This window comes from Thrips palmi, unplaced genomic scaffold (genome assembly GCF_012932325.1).
Source record: "Thrips palmi isolate BJ-2018 unplaced genomic scaffold, TpBJ-2018v1 HiC_scaffold_19, whole genome shotgun sequence".
NCBI classification, from domain to species: Eukaryota; Metazoa; Arthropoda; class Insecta; order Thysanoptera; family Thripidae; genus Thrips; species Thrips palmi.
Window position 1 is genome coordinate 1,308,638 of NW_023144628.1, and position 23,518 is coordinate 1,332,155.

Here is a 23,518-nt window from a genome sequence, read left to right on the forward strand (position 1 = left end):
ATTGCCGCCGCAACGAACGACTCGTTGTTGCCGACGCTGCCTCCTTCTTTCGCCGTTTTACTCCAATTTAACCGCGCCCTGAGGCGCGCGCTCGGAAAGCCGAAACGGCGAAAACGCCACGGCAGGCGCGAGGCTGGACGGACACGTGCCTGCAGCGCCGCGGCCGCCCCGCGGACTCATTCCGAGAGTCGTTTTCGTCGCTCTGTCTCTGCTCGCACCTTTACGGGACGCCCCGGAAGTGGGAGAGAGACAGAACGACGAAAACGACTTTCGGAATGAGTCTGCCGGTGACGCGGGAAAACTGATTTCGCGGCGAAGACGGTGATTAGCGGCCACGCCACTGCAACACTGTACTCACTGTACAAGTCATACAGACCAACAAAGTGAACAAAGACGACAAAGAGGGAAAACCTCTCTCCGCCGCAGCGCAGAGCCTCGCGAGATCCTCGAAATTCGGCGCAGACTCGGCGCTGCTTCGCGGCGGCGGGGGACATGGCGGGGGACTCGGCGGACTTCCCTGCCAGCAGTGCAGCCACAGCGCACAGTGGGCCAGAAGACGGGTGGAGGCGGCCAAAACTCTAGACGCGTTTTGAGCTCCAGAGTCGCTAAATGGAACCCGACCCGAACGTGTGACCCCATCAATGGATTGCTCTCCGAACGAGGAATCCATTGGTGGGGTCACACGTTCGGTTCGAGCCCCACTTAGCTACTCTGGAGCTCAAAACGCGTCTGGAGTGGCCGCCTCCACCCGAGGGGGTATGCGCTCTCTGAACCTGTGTACCGACTATTACGCTATTACGCTCTATTACGCCACAAATTAATCGGAATTTAGCTAAAAACGGCCTAAAACACACCAAAATTGATAAAATTTTGACAATTTCGGCTATTACGCGACTAATACGCGACTATTACGCGTATTATTACGCGTGCTATTACAGATAGAGTGAACCGACTATTACGCGGGTGCATACCCCCTCGCCTCCACCGGTCTTCTGGCCCACTGTGCAGCGTCGCGTTTGCGTGCGGCCCGCCCGCCCCGTCGGGCAGCTGCAGTCTGCCAGTGCTTCGCCGCTCTGTCTCTCTCGCACCCCTTCGGCACGCCCCACGAGGGCGACGGAGAGAGCGAGACTGACAAAGCCAGTCGGCCTGCTGCGGAAAGAAACGTCCCAATTAAGACCCCGCGACTTCCAGCAAATCGGAGTCCATCGAGGTTCGACGTATCGCGGATCGCGAGCCGAGAAGAGGAAGTCGAGCGGCGATGAATCGATGAATCGACGAGACGAGACGAGCAGGGCTCAGCGCACAGAAACTGGGCCGCACCAAGGTAGTGCACCCCGGGCCCCTTCCGTAAAGTATGCCATTTTATTCATTTTGTCGCCACCTTTCGTTTGTTTTTACCCTTTTTTCAGGATGAACACCGCGGAGTTCGCGCGCACCGCTCCGCCGTCGCTCGGCGGCGTGGTGGCGCCCAAAGCCGCGCCGCGGCGGCAGCTGCAGCTGCGGTGGCGGGGCGGCGCGGGGCGGGGCGGCGCGGGGCGTGCTGGACGACGGCTAAGCCCTCCTATCCCCACTCCGCGCGGGCCGTGCTCGGCGTGCTCCACGCCGTGTAGTACTCCACGCCGGGCCCCGCGCCCCACCGCGCCTCCCCGAGCCCCTCGAGCCCCCCGAGCAATACGAATACAAACGGGGAAGCCGGGTGACTGCAGCACAGTGGCGGTGCGGTGTCGCTTGAGAGTGGTTGCTCGTTGCTTCTGGCGCAGCAGTGTCGCAGCAGTGCCGCGCCGTGCTCCGCTCGTCCCCGCGCACCACACCACTCCGACAGGTGAGTGCCATCCTCAAGCGCAGACGTGAAGCCCCTGTTCCTGGAGACCTAAACGGGACTCGAACCGACCGTGTGACCCCACCAATGGGTTGCTCTCCGAACGAGGAATCCATTGGTGGGGTCACACGTTCAGTTCTAGTCCTGTTTAGCGACTCTGGAGCTCAAAACGCGTCTGGAGTTTTCGCCGCCTCCACCGGTCTTCTGGTCCACTGTTCAGGCGGGGGTGGGCTTCAGACGCCTCGAGCCGGCGAGTCCCGCACTCGGTCTCGCACAACGCACCGCGCAATGCACCACGATGCGTGAGAAAAGAAAACGGTGGGCTATTTTCGCCGGGTGGTTGCCGCGTACAGTGGGCGCCAGGCCCCCGAGTTCGGCGACCTGCTCTAATTCGAACCGGACGACCCGAAAACGCGCTCGAAACACACGCGTCAGGAGCGATCGCACTGCGGATAGGGGGCACAGGTGGTCGGACCTCGCCGCGACTGAACCGCGTCGCGTTTCGGGTGGGACTGGTAGAGCCATAGAGGCCGCGTGGACTGCGGGCGACTACGGCGAGAGAGAGTCGCTGTGAAACCCCAAACCCGGTTCAACTGCACGAGTGGCAACGCTGGGCCCTAGCACCGTGGTGGACCCGCAGCGCTGCAGCGGGGCAGTCCTGGACTCCAGCAGCAGGAAGGAAGGATTATGCCAGGTTATCCCAGAGCCGTGTCTGTCGCCCTCAGAGCGGGGAAGGCCCAGAAGGCCTGCATTGCGCCTAGGGTAGGGTGTTTCACGTATTTGAAATTCGATCGTACGATAGGCTAGAAATGAAGGTCTTGGTCTGAAACGAAGGTGTGCCAAAGTTGAGCGCGATCCGACAACGCTAAGTGGGCGCGCATCGGCCCCAAAATTTTTGGGCTCAACGCTGGAACTGCGCGCACCGTCACACAAACGCGCGCCCCAGGCAGCCCCAGCGCGGCGGATCCACGCGGACGCCGTCTAGGGATGTTGCCTAGGGTCTAAGCTAAGTGCCCAACCACATTTCAGACCGACTGCCACGACCGCGGCGAAGGGTAGGTGACGCAAAGTTCAAATTTCAGTCGTTTACCCGTGCGACTAAACGGTGTACGGCAACAGCGCCAAATTTGGCATGTACACACTAGACTGGATACGGAATAGATTCAAAATGCCCCGGTCGACTTTTCGCAGCTCGATTTCCGCGAAACCGCGATTCGCGTGTATTTTTGTGCCCTTAATTAAGCACTATGAGAGCTCTCGCCACGAAACTACTCGGCGCCCGGAACTTTTGACTTCGGGATTAAGTTGAGGGAGTCTCGGAAGGCTTTCAACCCAAGTTTGGTCAAGTTCCGGCCAGCCGTCTGTCCAAAATGGCGGCAAACGTCATCCAATGAGCAGAAAATGTCTGCAAATTTTGCTGTTTGCCGCCATTTTGGACAGACGGCTGGCCGGAACTTGACCAAACTTGGGTTGAAAGCCTTCCGAGACTCCCTCAACTTAATCCCGAAGTCAAAAGTTCCGGGCGCCGAGTAGTTTCGTGGCGAGAGCTCTCATAGTGCTTAATTAAGGGCACAAAAATACACGCGAATCGCGGTTTCGCGGAAATCGAGCTGCGAAAAGTCGACCGGGGCATTTTGAATCTATTCCGTATCCAGTCTAGTGTGTACATGCCAAATTTGGCGCTGTTGCCGTACACCGTTTAGTCGCACGGGTAAACGACTGAAATTTGAACTTTGCGTCACCTACCCTTCGCCGCGGTCGTGGCAGTCGGTCTGAAATGTGGTTGGGCACTTAGCTTAGACCCTAGGCAACATCCCTAGACGGCGTCCGCGTGGATCCGCCGCGCTGGGGCTGCCTGGGGCGCGCGTTTGTGTGACGGTGCGCGCAGTTCCAGCGTTGAGCCCAAAAATTTTGGGGCCGATGCGCGCCCACTTAGCGTTGTCGGATCGCGCTCAACTTTGGCACACCTTCGTTTCAGACCAAGACCTTCATTTCTAGCCTATCGTACGATCGAATTTCAAATACGTGAAACACCCTACCCTAGGGTGGAGCGGCAGCGCCACAAGGGCCGCAGGGCGCAGGGCGCACGCCCTTTGACCTACATTTGGCTACAGCCGGAACGGTCGGCGCGCGCCCGTCACCGCACTGATGCGTGTATGGTCCGCGTCGACCCGCCCCGCCCCGCCCCGCCTCGCCCCGCCTCGCGCCGCCTCGCCTCGCCCTGCCTCGCCCCGCCTCGCCCTGCCTCGCCCCGCCCCGCCACGGGGAAATGCAGATTCGCCCACCTGTGCCGCGAGTGCCGCGGCCCTCAGGAGGTGCCCACGGAGGGAGAGAGGGCGGCCAGGGGGTTGGCGGGCAGTGCCCGTCTGTCTGTCTGTCTGTCTGTCTGTCCGTCCGTCTCGTCTAGCCGTCCGCTCGTCCGTCCGCTCCCCGACGCAAATAAGTGAAAGATAATGGAAGGGCGCGCTTGCTGCGCTTGCCTGCCGCCGCAGCCGCCACTTGTTGTCCCACGACGCGACAAAGTGCTGGCGGAGCGGCGGAGCGAGGAACTTCCGATCCGACGCGACGCCCCCGACGCCCCCGCCCCTCATCGCGTCGGTGTGTGGCAGTGTGGCACACTGTGTGCGTGAACCGCAAACACTAGGGAAAATAGGGTCGGCACCAGGCGGCACCGGCCAGCCTGTCCAGCACCAGTCGCGGCACGCGGCACGCAGGGCCCTGGCCGCCGTGGGCCCCGAACGCGGCCCAGCGGCGATCGCCCATAGGCCAGGCCAGAGAGGACGGGCCGGGCCGGGCGCACCTGATAAGAGATTCGGACAGATTCGGCGTTCGGACGGATGGGGGGACAGCGCAGCGTGCGGCACGCCGTGCTGCAGGCTGATTCCCGACAGGCAATGGTGGATCCAGAGTCCTTCCGAGGGAGGACAGGGCGAAGTAACACGGTTTGCCTACTTACCGTAAAATCAGGTTGACATGGACCACCAGTGGGTAAAATGGACCACCCCTGGAAATTCCTCTCTATGATCGGTGATGCCGCCTGGCGGTGACCTCGATGACCGTTTCCGCCACAAGCACCCGAACTTGTGTGTACCTTGGCTTGGCTCGAACCGGTCATTCAGGGGTAGTCCATATTACCGACTGGTGGTCCCTATTACCCGCTTCTACGGTACCGGGTCGAAGTGTGGCCTTTTGCCTACCCTTCAGGCGGCTGTCTTGAAGCCGGGGTGTGAATTGTCCTCTTGACCTCCCGCTGGATCCGGACGCCCCTTGCAAGAAACACGGCCGCATCTAGCGGCCGACACGGTCAACACCGCGTCTGGGGGGTGGCCTAGGTCGCCACCATCACTTCGATGGATCTCGCTACAGTGTGCTGCAGTGCGCTGCAGTGCCGGTTATCGGTCACTCTTACCGGAGCGAGCGCGGGGCGAGCGGACGAACGGGTCGTATATTTCGGGCCACGATCGTGCTCAACGACGCGACGCTCCCGTTTTCTGGGTCGCGCTGGATGTTAAAAGTGTGATAGCTCTTGCCGGGCACGTGGCACGTGCGCTCGGTGTCCGGGCGGACGACGGGGACGTCTTGCCCGGACACGGCCAGACTCTGGCACACTGGGTGGGCTTGGAGACCGAGCCGTCTGGCCAGGGCGGCGGTGGCGGCGGTCGCTGCCCTATCTGTACCGTTGCGCAAACCAGCGAGCAAACTAGCGTACGAAACGAACAAGCACTCGAGCAGCCCCGTCATGCTCTGTGTGTGACCTGGCGACACGTGCTTGGTCACTTACACGGACACACGCGCGCGCTGACGGAGGACAGAGGGGGTCCTCTTATTGGGAGCTGGCCGTCGATCCAGCCGATAGGCTAGCTGACACAACCTCGCGAAAACAAAAGGTGTGATCGAATGAAACATTGGTTTGTGTGAGTGACGACGCGGTGACTAAACACTCTCCAGTGCAGCGCGCGCCCCGCCCCGCCCACCCCGCCCCACGGCCGGCAGCACGCAATCCTTGTGCAAGTCTGCAAACTGGGAGTGCGGCGTGCGGCGTGCGCATGGCCTCCGCGAAGGGCCGTGGGAGCAGGAACGGCGCCAAAGAGATGGCGGAAATCGGAGTCCATCGCCGCCGAGTGCTATGACGCCTTGCCCGGTGCGACCCCCAAGGGCCCCGGAGGGACTTGCACTTCCCCGCCGGTCTTCTGAAGCCCCTTGTTGTTGCAGCGCGCTGCAGCGCCACTGCGCTGCGATGCATGCCATGCGCGTCGTCGCCCTCCTCGTGCTGCTCGCGGCCGCGGCGCCGCGGGGGAAGGCCCGCCCGGACCCTGACGCGCCGCCGTCCCTGTACAAGCAGTACCTGGAACTCGGTGAGTACCTCCTCGTCAACGCCGCGCTGCCGCACTCACACACGCCGCGGTGTGAAGAGCGCGCAAAGTAAAGACGGATTCGATGTTCGTGTTCGCATGTCATGCCAGAGGACGACGCCGCCGACGAGGACCACAAGGAGAGCCACGGCGTGCGGCCCACCAGGAGCACCGAGGCTGACCAGCAGGAACAGAGTGAGTGCCAAGTTCAAAGTCAACTGCAAACTGATTTCGAGAGTCACCTTCGTCGTGCCGTCTCTCTTGAACCCATGGGGGATCCATAGGTGCGAGAGAGACGGAGTGTCAGTCTGCTGCGGGGGTGGGGTTGGTCGGCGTTACAGTGTCAGACTTATCCGCCGACAATGCCGACAATGCCGACGTGGAGACTCGCTTTCGATGCAAAAGCTGCAAAAGTGCGCCGCCGGCTCGCCCGCCGCCATAAGCGTTGCCGGCAAGATCGGGTTCCCAGTTCTCACGTCGCGCACCTGCGGGCGAGCGGCGAACACTGCTCGAGTCGCTCTGTCTCCTTCGCACTCATGGGGCGGCCCTCGGGGGTGCGAGAGAGACGGAGGGACGCCGTTGGGAATCGCTCTGCTTTGCGGCGCCCCACTGTATGTCTCCTCCAAAGGCCGCCGCGTCGGCGCCGATGGCGCGTCAATGCCGCCAATGCCGCGCGCCCCCTGTCCGCGTCCACGCCGCCGCCGTGCAGTTGGCGTCCCGTCCGCCTGCCTCCGCCTGCCTCCGTCGGGTTCAAAGGAATTTGCATCTTGTTCCCAATCGCCTAGCCTCTGCCTCTCGGTGCGACGCGGCGCGACGCGGCGGGGACGGCGGGCTGGTGCTGCTTCATTTCACAGCGCCTTGCCGGCTGGCCGGCTGGCCGCCGGTCGCGGAGGGCGTCCTTGGGTTGCACAACGCCGCGCCGCGACGCGCGACGCGCTACGCGTGCCCGGCCGGAGTGCCGGAGTCGCGTCCATAAGGAAGTGGCAGCTTGGAGGCGATAAGGCGAGGCAAGGCGCTTGTTTTATTTTGAACGGGGAGGCCTTTGGCTTTGCCTTTGGCTTTGCCCGTGGCTTCGGCTTTGGCGCGGCGGGCGGCGGGCTTCCACGGCCTGGCCGGGGTGCCAGACCGGAGCAAACAGGGGCGTGTGGGTCGTAATCTGCAATCTGTAATCTCACCGACTGCCTCTGTCTGTCTGGCGCAGCCTCCGCGCACTGGCGCCGCGCCGGCCTGGCCCGCCTCAGGCAGCAGATCCAGCAGCAGCCCATCCGGACGCGCGCCAAGAACGTCATCCTGTTCCTGGGCGACGGCATGTCCATCCCCACGCTCACCGCCGCCAGGATCCAGCTCGGCGGCGAGAGCTCCGCGCTGTCCTTCGAGCGCTTCCCCTACTCAGGGCTGTCCAAGGTAAGGAGAGGACAGACGAGGAGCTGACCGCCCTGTCTCTAGACACTGACCAGAAAACGAAGAGCCCTGAGTTCTCTCGGTTTATGGCATCTGCCGCCTTGGCTAGCATTGCAGATAGCCATCGACTGCGAGTACCGCGAGAACCCAGGGCTCTTCGTTTTCTAGGGCGACCCATAGGGGTGCGAGACTCCAGCGCGCCTGCCAACGCACATTGGCGTGCGATGGGTTGCCTACCCTGCGATTCGCAGGCGGGGGACTGGAGACTTGAGAGTCGCGGACTGGAGACACCGACTGTGAGGCTGCTTCTGCTTTGCTGCTTTGCAGACCTACTGCGTGGACAGCCAGGTGGCGGACTCGGCCTGCTCGTCCACGGCCTACCTGTCCGGCGTCAAGGCCAACCTGGGCACCATCGGCGTGACGGCCGCGGTGCCGCGCTCGGACTGCAAGGCGTCGCTGAAGCCCGAGAACCAGGTCAACTCGATCCTGCGCTGGGCGCAGGACGCTAGCAAGCGCACGGGCATCGTGACCACGACCCGCGTGACGCACGCCTCGCCGTCGGGCACGTACGCGCACGCCGCCACCCGGGACTGGGAGAGCGACAAGGACGTGCGCAAGGACAACGTGGACCCGGACGAGTGCCCCGACATCGCGCGCCAGCTCGTCACCGGCGACACCGGCCGCAACATCAACGTCATCCTGGGCGGCGGGCGGCGCGAGTTCCGGTCCAGCAAGGTGCGCGACGAGGAGGGCGAGAAGGGCCACCGCAAGGACGGCCGCGACCTCATCGCCGAGTGGCGCCAGGACAAGCAGGGCCGCGCCAACGCCTCGTACGTCTGGGACCGCAAAGGGCTGCTGGGCGTGGACGCCAACAACACCGACTTCCTGCTGGGTGAGGCTGCGGCTCCAGGTTCCAGGTTTTGGACTTTTAACGGGTGCCGTGTCACTGACGCCGTGGGTTGATCTCTTTGGTATGCCTGCTGCAGGTCTGTTTGACGCCAGCCACATGGAGTACCACATGGTGGCCGACCCCGACACGGAGCCCACCCTGGCGGAGATGGTGCGCTCCGCCGTCCGAGTGCTCAGCAAGGACGACAACGGCTTCTTCCTGTTCGTCGAGGGCGGCAAGATCGACCTGGCGCACCACAAGACCCGCGCGCGCAGGGCCCTCGACGAGACCATCGAGTTTTCCAAGGCGGTGAAGATGGCGCAGGAACTCACGTCCGTGCAGGTGGGTCTCTGCGTTCACTGCGCAGTGCGCAGGGGAGGTGGTGGTTTTCTGGTGGTGTGTCGACGGCCCTGACGGCCCTGCTCCCTCTTGCAGGACACGCTGATCGTGGTGACGGCCGACCACGCCCACACCATGTCCATCTCGGGCTACCCGACGCGCGGCAACGACATCCTGGGCATCGCGGGCATGTCCAACGTGGACAAGAAGCCCTTCACCACCATCAACTACGCCAACGGCCCCGGCTACAAGCGCCCCACCAAGTCCGGCGGCCGCTACGACCTCACCGACGACAACATGGGTAGGCACCGAGCTTGCACCTCCACCGCGGCCTGCCCGTTCTCGTTCTAACCATTGCCGTTTGCCCACAGAGAGCGACAAGTACGCGTACCCGGCCGTGTTCCCTCGCGAGACGGAGACGCACGGCGGCGACGACGTGGCCATCTTCAGCCTGGGGCCCTGGGCGCACCTGCTGACGGGCTCGCTGGAGCAGAACGTCATCCCCTACGTGATGGCGTACTCGGCGTGCATCGGGCCGCAGGCGGCAGAGGGCTTCTGCCCGGACCCCGACGTGGCCCCCGCCCCCGCCCCCGCTCTGGCCCCCGCGCCCGCCCCCGCGCCGGCCTCTGCCTCCAAGAGGTTGCGTGGGACGCCCTCCGCCCCCGCGCCGCCGTCGACCGCCACGGACGCGACCGCCACGGGGTGGGCGTGGTCCGATCAGGCCGGCCAGGACGAGAACCTGGAGTCCACCGTGGCCGACAAGGGCGTGTCCGAGCCCGGCGCAGACAGGCGGCCGGCGAACAAGGTCAGCAGCGTCGCCCCAGCGCCGGGCTCCACCGCGGAGGCCGACTCCGTCACCACGGAGGCGGGCGAGGCGGGCGAGGCGGGCGACAAGGGGCAGGACAAGGGCAGCAGGCGGCGGCTCCGCCCCAGGAGCAGGGGCAGCAGGGGCAACTAGGGTGAGCAGAGCAAGACCCTCATGTCCGCCTCCGTAGTGCCTTGGCGCACTTGGCCACGCTAACTGTCGCCCCTCTTGTCGCAGGACGGCCGATGGCCCCGCCGTGGCCCCACAACCCCGCCGTGCGCGAGGAAGCGCCGTGTGTGCCTTCTCCCGGACCGAGGACACGTGCCATACGAACGACGAACACAGCCCCTGGCCGACGACTCCCGCCGGCCACCCCGTCGTGTTCAGTGACAACGACAAGCAAGCCCAAAGATGACGACGTCGAGGACGACCGAGTGACTAGCGTGTGTTTTATTCACTACCTCAAAGTGTCAAGGAAGACTGCACCAGCCTTCTTCCGCATCTCAATAATTGTGATATGGACGAACGACCACTGTACATAGAGTGCCTAGATAAGTGATTTAGTACCCGATAAATACATATTTATTACCACTCCGCGCTGCACTTGAGTTGATTCCCCGGGCGGCTATGCAGAATGGTTCGCGGTCGCTCTGTCTCTCTCGCACTCATGGGGGGTCCCGTACGAGTGCGAGAGAGACAGAGCGATCAAATGAGTTCACCACCGGCCGGCTGCCTCCGCCGTGCCGATAGGCCTCCCCTCCAACACGCCGCTCGCCTCGCCGCTCGCCGGCCGGTGGCGCGCTCTGGCGGCGGCCGCTCCAACCAGCCCTCCTCCCGCGGTGGCGCCCATGGCGCCTGGGCGGCATGCGCGTGCTGGTGCTGCAGACCGTGATGCTGGACCGCGGGAAGCTTTGCTCTTGCTCGAGGCGCTGACGCCTGGCTTTGCCGTCCACGGCCCGTCCTCGAGATCCCCTGGTCAGCGAGGCCGAGGCTAGGGGCAAGCCGAGGCGCGAGGATCCACGCGACCGCTGCTGACGTCACTGTCAAAACGAACCCAGGCACAGCCTCGCGCGCAGCAGGCTAATGGCGAACTTCGTCGCTCCGTTTTTCTCGCACTCTTGGCGCGTTCCGAAGGAGCGAGAGTGACCGGGCGGCGAACAATCGACCCTGCAAAATAACAGGGGCCTCGCGGTAATCGATGCGCGATGCGCTGGCTCTGCCATGGCTCTGCCACCGCCGGCGCAACGCCACGAGCGCGGTTGTCGCCATCATTAATGCACGCCGGGGCTCGGCATGGCGGTGGCATGGCGCGGAGCGGCGCTGGCTGGAACGCCCGGAACGGGGAGGACCTGCATACATGCATCTCGGCCTGCTTGCATGCATGCATCCCCAGCAGTGCCTTCCTCGCTCTGTCTCTCTCGCACGCGTGGGACCATCCGGAAGGGTGCGAGAGAGACAGAGCGACGAGGCGCGGCCAGGGTTGGAAGCAGAGGGAGGCGGTCTAGCCCGTAATGGTAATGGTAATACGAGGGTAGGCAACACGGAGACAGGGCTGCGCTGCGTGCAGGATGTTGCCTACCACGCCGGGCGCTCCGTCTTGCGCACGCTCGCACTGCGCCGCCGCGCCGGCTCGCCTCGCGGTCCAGTTGGCCCCCGGGCCCTGGGCCCTACTCCGCGCGTCTATCCTACCTAGGCCATCCTTCCTAATCCACTCAGAGGCCAAGATTGTGGTCTATTGACGTCAGCAGCCGCGGCTCTCCGCGACACCGCAGCGCTACGCTGCGCGCGCTCGGTACCCGTCGAGTACCTGCCGGGCCTCGTTGTACAGTGCACGGCAGCGGCAGGTGGCCCGGGCCGATTTAGAAGACGCCCGATCTCGTGGCCGTTCGATATTCGAGCGACAGGGGTGCGCTGCGGAGACGTGTTCTCAGTCGACATATACCTGTCGGCCTGCACGAGGCTGCCTGCACGAGGCTGCCTGCCAGTCCCGACACTGCCCGCGCGTCCGGCCAGTCCGGCCGACCACGCCAACCACAGCGCGGTTCAGTGCCTCGCGAGCGCACGCCCCGCCGGCCCCGCCACTGGCCTAGCGGGCAGCGCACGCGGCGTCACGGACACGCACTCGACGACCACCTCGCACGTCAGCCCTGCCGGGTACACTGCCACGGCTGCCCATGCAGCCGGGCGCGGCGCGCGGTCGGCCCCGACTCCGGACGCATGCACCGATCAGATCAACATCAACATGGCCGTTGTCCTGTCGTTGCGTTGCCCGCCGCCCCGCCGGCCGCCCGCCCGGTGCTCGAGCTGTCGAGTGCGGCGGCGTGGACGCGTCGGCCTAGAGGCGGCACTGCGTGTCGTCGCCGGGGTGGGAGAATGGGAGAAAGAGACAGGACGCGTGGCTCGGCGGGGCGGGGCGGGGCGGGGCGGGGCGCAGTGACGACACGTTCGGCCCCGCCGCGCACCGTCCGAGTCCAGTCAACTCGCGCTGCTGCTGCCGCCTGCTGCCGCCTGCTGCCGCTCGCGTCGCCGCGTGCTGAGCCGAGCCGGATCGCGACGACGCGCCGGGCGCCCCGCCGAGCCCTTGCAGGCCTTCCTTGCACCGCGACCAAGCCGCGACCGCGAGAGGGACGTACGACGCGCTCCTCCAGCGGGGAGAGCTCGGAACACCGGAGCCACCGGAACGGTGTTGTGGTGCTGCAGACAAGACGGGGCAGTCCCCCGTTCAGACTCCGCGGGCTGGACGGACTTCCCCCTCCCCGCCAGCATGGTGAGTGCGAGTGCAGAGTGCAGCGGCTTCCAGCTTCCAGCAGTTCCAGCTCCAGTCCGCACGCAGCCGGCCGCACCGAGCCGCTATACCGCAGCGAGACCCGAGCCACCGTGCCGTGGCGCCAGCCCTGGTGGTGCTCAAGACCTGCAGGCTCGTTTCAAACAGTGCTTTCTCGCTCCGCCTCTTTCGCAGCCCTACGGGACGCCCCATGTATGCAAGAGAGAAAGAGCGGCGAAAGCACTTTCGGAACCTGTCGGCTGGAAGGATCAAACGCCGGAAGTGGCGGGGGCGATGTACAAAACCCTTAGTGTACTGCTTCAACGGGCAGTCACCCGGAAACCGCGCGCCACTAACCAACGCCTTGTGAGCCGCGTTTAAATTGGCTCCCCTGCGACGCGTCGCCGGCCTACTGATAGTGGGGCCGGTCCGGGTCGCCTGGGTCTAGTCCGCCTAGTGTGCCACTGCCCGCACTGTCGCACACCGCCGCGAGGCCCTGCTTCGAGAGGCGGGGGCGAGGCGCCGGGCCGCGTCAGCCCAGCCAGCAGCCAGCCCTACCCCCCGGGCCGGTGTCTTTGCCCTGTGGGCATGCCTGTGGGACGTCACAGTGACAGCGAGGCAGGGCCGGGGGGCCGGGCCGGCCGTCCTGCGTCGCCGCTGTCATGGGGTCGGGGCGGTCGGGACGGTTCGCGGGGGGTGACGCGTCGGGACGCCTGGCCGGGCTGGCCGGCCGGGCTGGTGCTCGCGCCGAGACTCGCTCCGAGCCGTGCCGAACCGAGCCGAGTCCCCAGTGAGCCGTCCCGTCACGCCGCGCGCCACGCCGCGCCTCGCCGTGACGTCAATCTATGACGTAAGCGCTGGAACCGGGAACCTGTTGGATGAGACCGCGCCAAGCCAGCGCGCCAAGCCACGCCCCGCCCTCGCGGCCTGCCGCCTGCCGCCTGCTCACGCCGCCGCCTCAGCATTCTGTTTACCTCCGCAAAGCCCGGGAAAAAGTTCCGATAACGACCTAGACCGCCGGGCCGCACCGCCCCGAGCCGAAGAGCGCCGAAAAGGGGCAGCCGGGACGGAAATGTGCGCTTTGTCGGTTTCTCCTTGTCGCCGCCTTGGCCGCCCCGAGCTGTCCGGCTATTCATTCTTCCGGCCCTGGTGCGAATCTACCGCACTCGGCTGTGCTTGCTGTCACAGCGCGCCCTGACTACGAATAGCGAATCTGATAAGACGAGCGGTTAGGCCCGCCGTTTGCCGCCATTTTCGTCTCGGGGCCGATAACAGTCGATTTTGGATTGCACATCATTTATGCGGTCCCCTGCGGCCCCCACATCGAATGCCCCCCCTCCCCAAATGGCCCAAGATTTCTAATCGCGTTCATTTGTTTCGACAACCTCCGAAAGTGTGTTTCGAGCGGTGCCCTCCCCCTCCCCCCTCCGCGCCTCGCCTTACCGGCTGACGTCATCGCCCCTTTGCGATTATCGCTTACGCAGTCCTCCGCGCCACTTCGCCAGTCTGCCGCGCTCTGCGTGGTCATTCCCAGATATGACAGTCCTCTCCTCCTCCTCCTCCTTCCTCTCTAAGGGCCAGCCCGGCAGGCCGTCCACGAGGTGAATCACCGCCTCCATGTTGTTGGCGGGAAGGCCGGCCTGGGCCACGGGGAATGTCTTCGTCGTCCGCGTCCGGCTGTGCGGGGCGGGGCTGTGCGGAGCGAAACTCGCGAGGCCGATTGCTGGCCAACACATTGGCCCTGCAGATGCCGCGGTGCTGCAGCACACCATGCAGGCCCAGGCCCAGGCCAGGCCTGCGAGACCGCGGAGCCTAGGCGAAGGCGGGCGCGGGCCTAGCGCGGGCCGCGGGCATGTGGAGTACACGCACGCGGCATGCTGCGCTAGCTGCGCTGCGTCCCTAGCGCGGCGCTACGCGGCGCTACGCGGCGCCTGGCTGCGCCTCGCCTCCGCGGCGGCAAGTAGTGCCGGCAAGGCGAGGGCCTCCCCGCCTCGCGCGCGCGTCGCCGTCGCCCCGGCCGCGACCTCTCTCCATCGCGCACCTGGCCGTGAATTTGTGAACCGATCCCGGGGCGTGACATGGCCCCTGGCCGCGGCAACAGTGCGGCATCTGTTCGGTAGCGAGTGTGCTGCCTTTGCTGCTGCCTTTGCCGCTGCGCCCCGGACGGGACGGGACGGGACGGCCCGGGCCCCAAGGTCGCGCGGAGGGATACCGCGGCCCGCTCGCGGACGGCCGGACGGGCCAGTGTGTGACGCGAGCAGTGGGCACCCCTACCCTGCGCCTGTGGCCTGTGACGAAGGCTCAGAAATTTTGACGTGGCTGCTACGTACTAGCCGCCGTACCCACTCCCAACCCACCAAACTGAGTGACGAGATATACGTAACTGGTAAGTGCAGCCAGGGCCAGACGAGACAGGGCATAATAACAACTAAGTGCGTGCTCTGGCCCGCGCACCCACTGAGACGGTTTCTTGGTTTCTATATCGCGGCGAGCTCGCCGCGCGAGGCAAACTGGGGAAATGTGTTGGCTGCTCGATAAGAAGTGCGGAATATGGCGTCTTTTCTTGAAATAGGATCGCGCGGGCGGACTGCCGCCGGTGACTCGAATCATTTAGGCGTTGTACCGCGGGTGGCGCCGAAAACTCAAGTGTGAGCTCCCTTGGCGCCGAGTCTTGGACTTTGCGCTGTGACGAGCAGAATCCTACAGCCGTTCTACCGTCCTGGGCCCTCTGCACTTGCTAGCAGGAGCAGCAGTGTTGACTTTATTTTCAAGGCCGCCCTGGAAATATTTCGGGGGTAGTGGTATTTTAGGGCGAAGCGTGCCATTCTGGCCATTTATACCCATGTCAGTCTGGAAATGAACCACTGTCACGCATGTCATCGGGTCCGATGAATCAAGTAAGCACGGACATAACCTCACTTCGCCAGTCTGGGCAAACCTATGGTTTGTTTGTTTTGCTTCCGCGTTTCGACCATTTTAAGACATCACTTTGGAAATTGTGACTGGCTTTCCTGCTTATCTAAATTTGACTATCCATACATCGATCGTTATCTTAATTTTTTTTAAATGGAACTGGTAGAATTTTACTTTGGCTTCTTGTCATAGTGAACTTAAATTTATGCTTTGCTTACTATCAAATAAAGATTAATTTTATCCCTCTCTCTTTATGATTTCCCATTTTTAATCAGTGGTGATCTCCTGTCTCTCTGAACCATACTTTAACAGTTTTGACTATAGAACAGTGTGATTTTGCTGCAAGCTTTAATATTATTGTATGTCAAACATCTTTTGGTTACATGTACTTTTGTTCCATCAGAAGAGTGATTTTGTCCAGTTCCGGTTTAGCTCCCTTTCTATTTTTTTGTCCACACTTCATCTCATGTGCTCTTATTGTTTTTGTTTCAGGCTTAGTGCCATTGGGCTATGGACGGAATGGTTGAAGAGAATGGCCCGGTTGTCGTTGATCAACTGACTCACACCACGGCTGGAGGAAACGCATCTGCAATCATTACATCGGTACAACCCACAGTTCAGTCTACTTTGGCTGTTACACAGTCAACTCAGGCTCAGCGTCTTGTAACTGCCGCCAGCATTATGCAAATCACAATACCACAACAAATCAGTGTGGCTAATGCAACTGATGCACAGGTACCCCTTTGTAGCCTAAATTAAATTGATAGTTCTTTACATTTTCATATCAGTATTTTGCACGCTTTTGAAGTACAACTATACAGTTGAGGTAATTGCATGCTAGTTCAACTATGACCTTTGCAAATAATTTTGAGTCATTTATCTTCTGAATTTGAAGTGCTGCTTTTTGCTGTATTAAGTGACATTTTAGTACTGTATGGCTTGTATTTTTATCAATTATGCTTTTACTGTTCAAGGCAAATTTTGCTACAAAGTTAAAGTAGATCTATATTTTTTCTGTCCATTGATCTCTTTCAAAATGTTAATTTATGTGAGATAAATTTTTAAAATTATCTATGTTTTAAAAGGGTTACTCTGTTTCATTTAGAATGTACCACTTGTGTCCCATGTCAAGTTTGATTTGCGCTTTTGTAAACTAGTCTTTGGATTATTCTTTGTTCATATTTTTCAGAGGGATGTTGGTTTGTGATTTGCTGGATGCTGGTTTGTATTGTACCTTGTAGGTGGCTTCTTTTTGTCAGTTATTCTATTTTCATATAGCTACATTATGGCTTTCATTCCTTATGTGAAGATTGTCACTTCTGCATATTTTTTTCTCTGCCATTTTATATATATTCCTCCTTCAATCTTTCTCTTATTCTTTGTAATTTGTAATGATTAGCTGTACTGGTTTGTTCATCTACACAGGGCTCTATCTCAGATAATATTTTGAGAGAGCATTAAACAAAGTACACAGTTTTTTTTTTTTTTTGTTTTTTTTATAAACAAGATACAGTACTGGAGCTAATCGCGTTTCATCTTCACCCTTTTCAGGTACAATCGGTGATACAAGCTAACAAGCAGTCTGTGATTCAGACTGCTGCTGGAAATATCCAATTGAAGCCAGGAAATGTTATACTGGTCAAACCAAACTCAGTTATTCAGACTACTCCTGGTAACATCCAAGCATTACAGGTAATTTTAAATGTTCTTTTTGTCTGATTTAAAGTAACCCCGTTAGATCTTACTTTACCAGAAATTGGCCCTTGGGAGCCGCGGGCTAAACTCTCTAGGCGTGTTTAAACGCATGCACATGACAGAAAGGGTTTCTAATGCAGAGCTCTACATGTTGCAAAGAGAGGGGTTGCGTGATTGATTGATTGATTTGATTAATTATACAGTACCATCTGGTACCAGTCTTATTTACTTTTGCAAATTTCCAGGTTGTCGATGCTGATAGTGATGATGATATGTCCCCAAGGAAACGAAGGGATGTATTAACAAGACGACCTTCATACAGAAAAATCCTTAATGAAATAGATGAAATAGCTGGTATGTTCTTCTCCTGTCCTTGTTGTTTTGTTTCCATGCATGAACGATGTTGAAACTCCTTCTTGACTTTTCTAGGCAATCCAGGACACAAGGTAGAATCATCATCAGAGTGTGATTCAAACCTCGACAGTGAGCTCTCCTCACATTCCCTCTCTACTCACTACTCAACAGGTACGTTGTAGGTTTTATAAAAAAAAAATTGCACTCGCTCTTGAGTGGTATCATGCCGTGTACTTTCAGATGTGTGGGAAGAGATTCTCAGAAAATATTCTGTTGGTATGTCACTGCCTTGTCCAGAGATTTTAGCTCATGCCCTAGAATATACCCATTGATTTTGACGTACATACCATGTAGAAACGAGGAAGTAAGAAGTGAATGCCATGCTTTAAAATATATTAAGATGATTACCATGTAACATGCTCTTGAGTAATCGGTGGATGGCATGCACGTTGGTCAGGCTGGTGGTGGTACTTGGTCCCCTTCAAGTTTTGTTCTTAATGGAATTGCTTTGAAACCAAATGCTACAAAATTTTGATTTCTTAAATGCCCACTGGTTTGTTCTCTGACAGAAGAGCATTGGTTTCATTGCATTATTTCTTGTTCAATCTATTCAAAGGTGCAAATTTCAGTTCAGATGGCTTTTGGTCAATTCTTCTGGCAGATGGGTCTTAATCAGGTCAAGCTATACCTTCTGGTCATGAACTTCAAATAGATACATTCATCAGGTATCTGTTTGCAAGGTTGAAATATCCTTCTCTGCATGCTGTCAACTTGGATACATGTATCACATTCTTATTGGAAATCTGTGGACCTCTTGTAGTGAAATTTTGAGTGGATTTACACCTGAAAGGATCCCTGCATTGATTGAGAGCCTGGAGAGCTTTTTGCCACATGTTGCTAAAGACTTTCTTGTTAGGAGTCAGAGGTATGGTGTTGTTGCAGTGATTCCAGCAGGAACTATACAGATCAACAGTCAGGTCGAAGCAGTGCAGGGACTGCACACTATCACCATGACCAACGCCACTGCTGCAGGTGGGCTAGTGCAGTACACGTCTGGGCAAGATGGCCCTTTTTATGTCCCAGGTGAGGACGGACAGTTGGCCACCATAGGTAGGGACACACTCATTAAAGACGCGATTGACCCCTGCCTTGCCCCTGGCACTGAGTTCCAATGTCTGCCCTGCACAAAGTCTTGCCCCGTTAGAAGGTCTGACGAGCATCCCCTCCCTGTTACAAGTGGTGACATGTTGTGTAGGTTTGTGTGTCGTGAATATCTCCAAGGCTTTCGTTGTTATCTGGTGGTGGTTTGGTATATGGTGTATCTTCTACATCACTCTCGATTACTCTTTTATCACTAAAACACTGTTAAGTATAGTGATTTTGTATTCACGAGTCCTGGTTATTTTTAATTGCTAACCTTTCATCAATGTACAGTTGTAATTTCAATGTTTCTGTAATATGGACTTCCAGTACATAGTCATAATGCATGTTGGCTCCTGCCCTAACCTTAAACTAATAATGAAAGAATTGTTTGTTTGACATTCTAATTTTTGTTTATTGTACAAGATTGGCAGCTGTTAGGATGATGGTATTGACCTGGTTTAGACCCTGTAAATGATCAAAAGTTAATCAGAAACTTCCCAACAGTTATTATTTCAAAGATTGCCATCACACTTACGACCATATCACCGGACTATCCAAGCCATTTTCCTTCTTACTTCCCCAGTTCAAAGTGGTTTCAATGTATATTTTACATTGTACTTGAATGCGTCAGAATATTTTTCCCCTGTCTTAATGGGTTCTTTTAGAGAATTGTTGGCAATTTTGAACTCACTTGCTATGGGAAAGGTATTGGGCATCGTGCAATTTCTTTTTATGTATTAGATTGAAATGTAGTAATTTCTTAAACTGAAATTTGGTTTGAATTGCTATGAAATTTTTGAAATTTGACCATATTATTAAGTACAATGAAATTTTCTTCAACGTTGAAAGTGATTAACTTGCTTTGCATGATAATGTTTTGCTAAAGGGTTCATTCGTTTCCTTTTGTTGTTCCCTGCTTGAAGTTGCTTTTTTCGATTTGGTGGGATCCATGGATTTTTCTGTGTGTTTAAATGTGCATGTCTTAGTTTGCTTTTTAATTTTGGCTGTCCCATTTTTGTTCTGTCTCCTCATCTCTGAGGAAGGCTTTTAGTCTAATGTGATTTTTATAGGAGGAGAACAGATGTTTGGCCCACAGAATTCATTTTCTTATTAGAAATATGCTTGTGTTTTGTGTGTGTTCACCTGTCATAAGAAGTTGGGTTGCTCCCTGTGTGTGCTAATTTTCATAGGCATGTTGTGCTTATTACATTACAACTGAGTGAATGCATTGTTTCATTCTAGTTTGTGTATTTTCTAAATGAGGCTTTCATCTCTTTGTCTGCCAAATGGCATTCTTTTTACTTTTATATGACTTCCTTTTATTGTTATGATAAATTGTAAAATGTCTGTTCTCATGCAAAGACACTTTTCTTGTTACAGTAGTAACGCAAGGCGGTGGGTTAAGTGGCGGTTCGGTCATGCCAGAGGATCAGTCAAGGAAAAGAGAAATGAGGCTTCTTAAAAACAGGTAACTTTTCAATTACTTTGAAATCTCTATTCTACTGCTTGTTATGTTGTTACATAATGTTTACTGTTATCTTAAACTTTAGGGAGGCTGCACGAGAATGTCGGAGGAAGAAGAAGGAATACATAAAGTGTCTTGAAAACAGAGTAGCTGTTTTGGAGAATCAGAATAAAGCTCTGATTGATGAGCTGAAATCACTTAAAGAGCTGTACTGTCAAACAAAATCAGAATGATCTGTCGACATTTAGTCTGGCAGTACTGTGCTCCAATGCTATCTGTGATGATGCGGCTGATGTAATGCCATCAGTCGAATGTTAGTTGCCTGGGCGTCTGGTAGCCACAATCTCCTCTGGAATGGTACATTTTTAGTGAAGAAATGTATTAAGTTCTTAAACATGTAGTGAGATGTGTTATAATTACTTAAGTATAAAGTCATATCGAGGGGGGATTTTCTGTACAATGCCTTTTGTGTGAACATTGATGCAATATTTTTGTGAAATGAACCCCTTAACAGTTAAGTACTCCATTTTGCCATCTCGTTTCACTTTGTCTCAGAGACTATCAGCTTTATTGTGTGACTGCATTGCAATGCATGGGGTGTTCTTAGTCGAATGGAAATCATGTGATTTTAATGTAAGTTTGGAAAAATGAAATACCCCATGCTCCATCATTTTCTTCTGCATCAGGCGCCTATGAGTAATTTTTTAACCTTAAGATTTGTGTAGTGAATTTGGCTTGAAGATCTAGTTGTCAGCTCATCCAGTTGCCACTCTAGTGATTATTTTTGTGACACACATGCATAGACTATTTACATTATCATTCACTCATGCTGGTGGCATGGGGAGTGTATGTTTATGATCAATTCAACCGTGCTGGGCTGTGGTCAATAATAATCATTGGTATCTAATGCACAAGTCTCCGAGTTGCAGTAACAATTCCATGGTTACAGATGCCTTTGAGAGTTGTGCGGGCAAGTTTGATCTGTGGGTTCGGTTATAGGGTAAGCTTCTATGTATGGAAGATGTAGTAAGTGGTTTTTTTTTTTTAATTTATTGTCACTTGTGTCTTAGCCCTTCTCCTTCATTTCCTACCTATAACAGTTATCTGGTCAATTACAGCATTGTAACTCTATTTTCTCCTGTTAGTTTCAATGCCTTTGCGTTTGAATTATTTGACAAATACTTTATACTTATGGATGAAATGCTATCTTTTCTCAACCGCCTGTTTTTAGCTCTAATCAAGTATGCTATGTTTTAATGTTGAACCTGAATGATCAGTGGACCGCAGGGGCTTGAGTTGATGTTTGCTTTTCATATGCATGAATTTTGCTTAAATAGTTCAATTAGTGGTAAGTCTGAAAATGATCCAATAATTTGGTTGAGATGCTATTTTATAAGAGTCACCTAATGAGAAAAGTACATAAATCTTGACTTGCTTGATTGTGCTTTTTGTCACATGTCAGTCCAATTAAGGTATTAATAATTTGTAAGGAGAAGGGTCAGGGTGCAAAGTTTTTATATTCTAATATTTAAAGAGATTTTTTTGTTAAACAGAGTGAAGATATCCACCGCACATAAAACTTTATAAATGTATAGTTCACATACATTATGTTATTCTCAGTGTAACGCTTTATTGAATGTTGAATTCTTTGTGTGCTTGAACAATGTATTCTGTTTATGTCTTCTCAATCTTTGTTTGGACTTAGAACCATCTTGAAGCCTGAATTATTTTTCAGTGACCAAGAAGTTGAAACACTTTGTGTGCTGTTACTTAAGGCTGACTTATTAATAGGAGGACAGATGATCAAATTGTTTCATCTTGAGCATGCTTCAGCTGTATACTTAAATTGTCACAGAGGTCTAGAATCCCTCTCATTGTTCTCTAGTGAAACAAGTTAATTTTTTGAAAGAAGCAAAACGGACGAACTTACATTATCAGCCTTAACAACAGCAATTTTATTCAGTAATTGCGGTGCTTTTGAGATCAAGCAAACATTAATTTAATTGAGACCTGGTCTTTGTTGATTCATTAAGGAGTTATTGTTTGATTTCACATGTGTCTGTATTTGTTGTTGTAAATAGCAATAGTATTTTTAATAATTTTTTTATTTTGTTGGAATGATGTTAATTTCTCATGTATAAATTGTTTACTTGTGTAAATTTTGTGAAGAATTACTTTATGAAATTTTGTTATGACATCCCTCTCCTTTTCTTTTCCCATATCTATTTTTCAGTGGTATGGAACAGTTATGTGCCATCCTATTTTTGCAGTGCAATGCATGGGAAAAAACAGGGATAAAGTTAAGTTAATTCATTTAAAAGAAAAAAACAAGAATGAATCTGTGTCATTCTCTCATAACCTCTGATGTTGAGAAGTAGTTCACATTAATTTTTGTGAAATACTTGAGGAGGGTATCTGGTGTGATTTATCAGAATAGTAATAGCTGATATGGTACAAGATAGATAGTTAATTTTCATTGAGGCTCATCTAGATTTGCACATGTTCTTTGAGAGAAGTAAACAGTTTTGAGCATCTCATATTTAGGAAGAAGTGCAGTTGGTTACCATGCTTACCAAGCATTTTTGCTCTTTTTATTGGGGAGAAAATAGGCTTTTGCTGTTTGACTGGCAGTATGACAGCTGGAAAAATTAAGTCTTCAGTTTTGTACTAGAATGTAATTAAGTTGAAGTGCCTCTGTTTCATACTTAAGAATCTTTCAAGGTTGTAAGCTGTTCCACTATGGCATTTTGAAAAATTGTTTCCCTGCTACCTTGTGTTATTTTTAACCAAAGACTGGCTAAACCAGCAAGGAAATCGCAAATGCATACTAGTTGCACATACCTGTTTTCATGTAGTCTGTTATAGATCTGTATTCATGGTTGTTCAAAGACTTGCATAAGGTTCTTGGAAGAAGTTTTTTGACAACCTCTGGAAAACCATTATGAATGAAAAATCAGTTGTAAACACCTACCTTTGCTGTGAGGTGACCTTAGTATTGAAGTCATCCTGCAGTGACCGTGTTAATGTATTCACAAAAGAACTGATGACAGAATATTCCAAACTGTGGCCCTCTTAATTAACAATTTATCTCAAAATACACATTTTTAAGTTAATGTATGTATCTATTTGGCAGTGTATGTTTCTAATGAAGTTTTTGAACAACATGTTTACATGATGTGTTTTCCATAATCATTGAGGGAACAAAATCTTGTGTAAGATCTCTTAATCTAAAATAGTGTGTTGATATTGGCAGCAGACTCGCTTCAACATATGTATGTATAAAAAAGTTGTACATAGTAAGAAAGTGGAATATTTGAGTTGCTTGGAAAAATTGGTAATATATTGTAAATAATATATGTATTTTTACATATTAAAGTCTGTTTCTCTTTTCTATTCATCCAGCATCCCTGTTGTCTCCTGGTCCTTCATACATAAGTGATTTTACAAAAAGAGAAAAGATCTCACCACAGCAAACCTGATCATTAAGTACTTTAGCGCAAATCTGTCAGATTTTTTTTTTTTTTTAAGAAAATGTCTTGAACTTGAAACTGTGCAAGAGGTAAAGAAATTCTTTCAACA

The 23,518-nt window shown here is 54.6% G+C and overlaps 2 protein-coding genes across 8 annotated transcripts; both read left to right on the forward strand.

Moving 5' to 3' along the window:
- Nucleotides 1-1,689: 1,689 nt before the first annotated feature.
- Nucleotides 1,690-10,199, forward strand: LOC117646378 (alkaline phosphatase-like). The gene is made up of 9 exons (XM_034387263.1): nucleotides 1,690-1,822; nucleotides 6,032-6,174; nucleotides 6,283-6,366; nucleotides 7,373-7,575; nucleotides 7,900-8,464; nucleotides 8,559-8,803; nucleotides 8,897-9,101; nucleotides 9,172-9,759; nucleotides 9,843-10,199. The coding sequence occupies exons 2-8, from the start codon at nucleotides 6,057-6,059 to the stop codon at nucleotides 9,756-9,758; spliced, it is 2,007 nt and encodes a 668-aa protein (XP_034243154.1). The 5' UTR covers nucleotides 1,690-1,822; nucleotides 6,032-6,056; the 3' UTR covers nucleotide 9,759; nucleotides 9,843-10,199.
- A 1,970-nt stretch (nucleotides 10,200-12,169) lies between these two features.
- LOC117645726 (cyclic AMP response element-binding protein B) lies at nucleotides 12,170-23,317 on the forward strand. Of its 7 annotated transcripts, none has more exons than XM_034386081.1 (8): nucleotides 12,170-12,372; nucleotides 15,775-15,885; nucleotides 16,834-16,974; nucleotides 17,223-17,331; nucleotides 17,407-17,502; nucleotides 18,274-18,441; nucleotides 19,855-19,942; nucleotides 20,025-23,317. In XM_034386081.1, the coding sequence occupies exons 2-8, from the start codon at nucleotides 15,793-15,795 to the stop codon at nucleotides 20,170-20,172; spliced, it is 843 nt and encodes a 280-aa protein (XP_034241972.1). In that variant the 5' UTR covers nucleotides 12,170-12,372; nucleotides 15,775-15,792; the 3' UTR covers nucleotides 20,173-23,317. The 7 variants fall into 7 exon arrangements, with proteins under 7 accessions (XP_034241972.1, XP_034241970.1, XP_034241974.1 ...); XM_034386079.1 differs by lacking the exon at nucleotides 12,170-12,372 and adding an exon at nucleotides 14,585-14,755; XM_034386083.1 differs by lacking the exon at nucleotides 12,170-12,372 and adding an exon at nucleotides 14,585-14,755 and having other exon boundaries at nucleotides 18,274-18,414; nucleotides 19,858-19,942.
- Nucleotides 23,318-23,518: the final 201 nt, after the last annotated feature.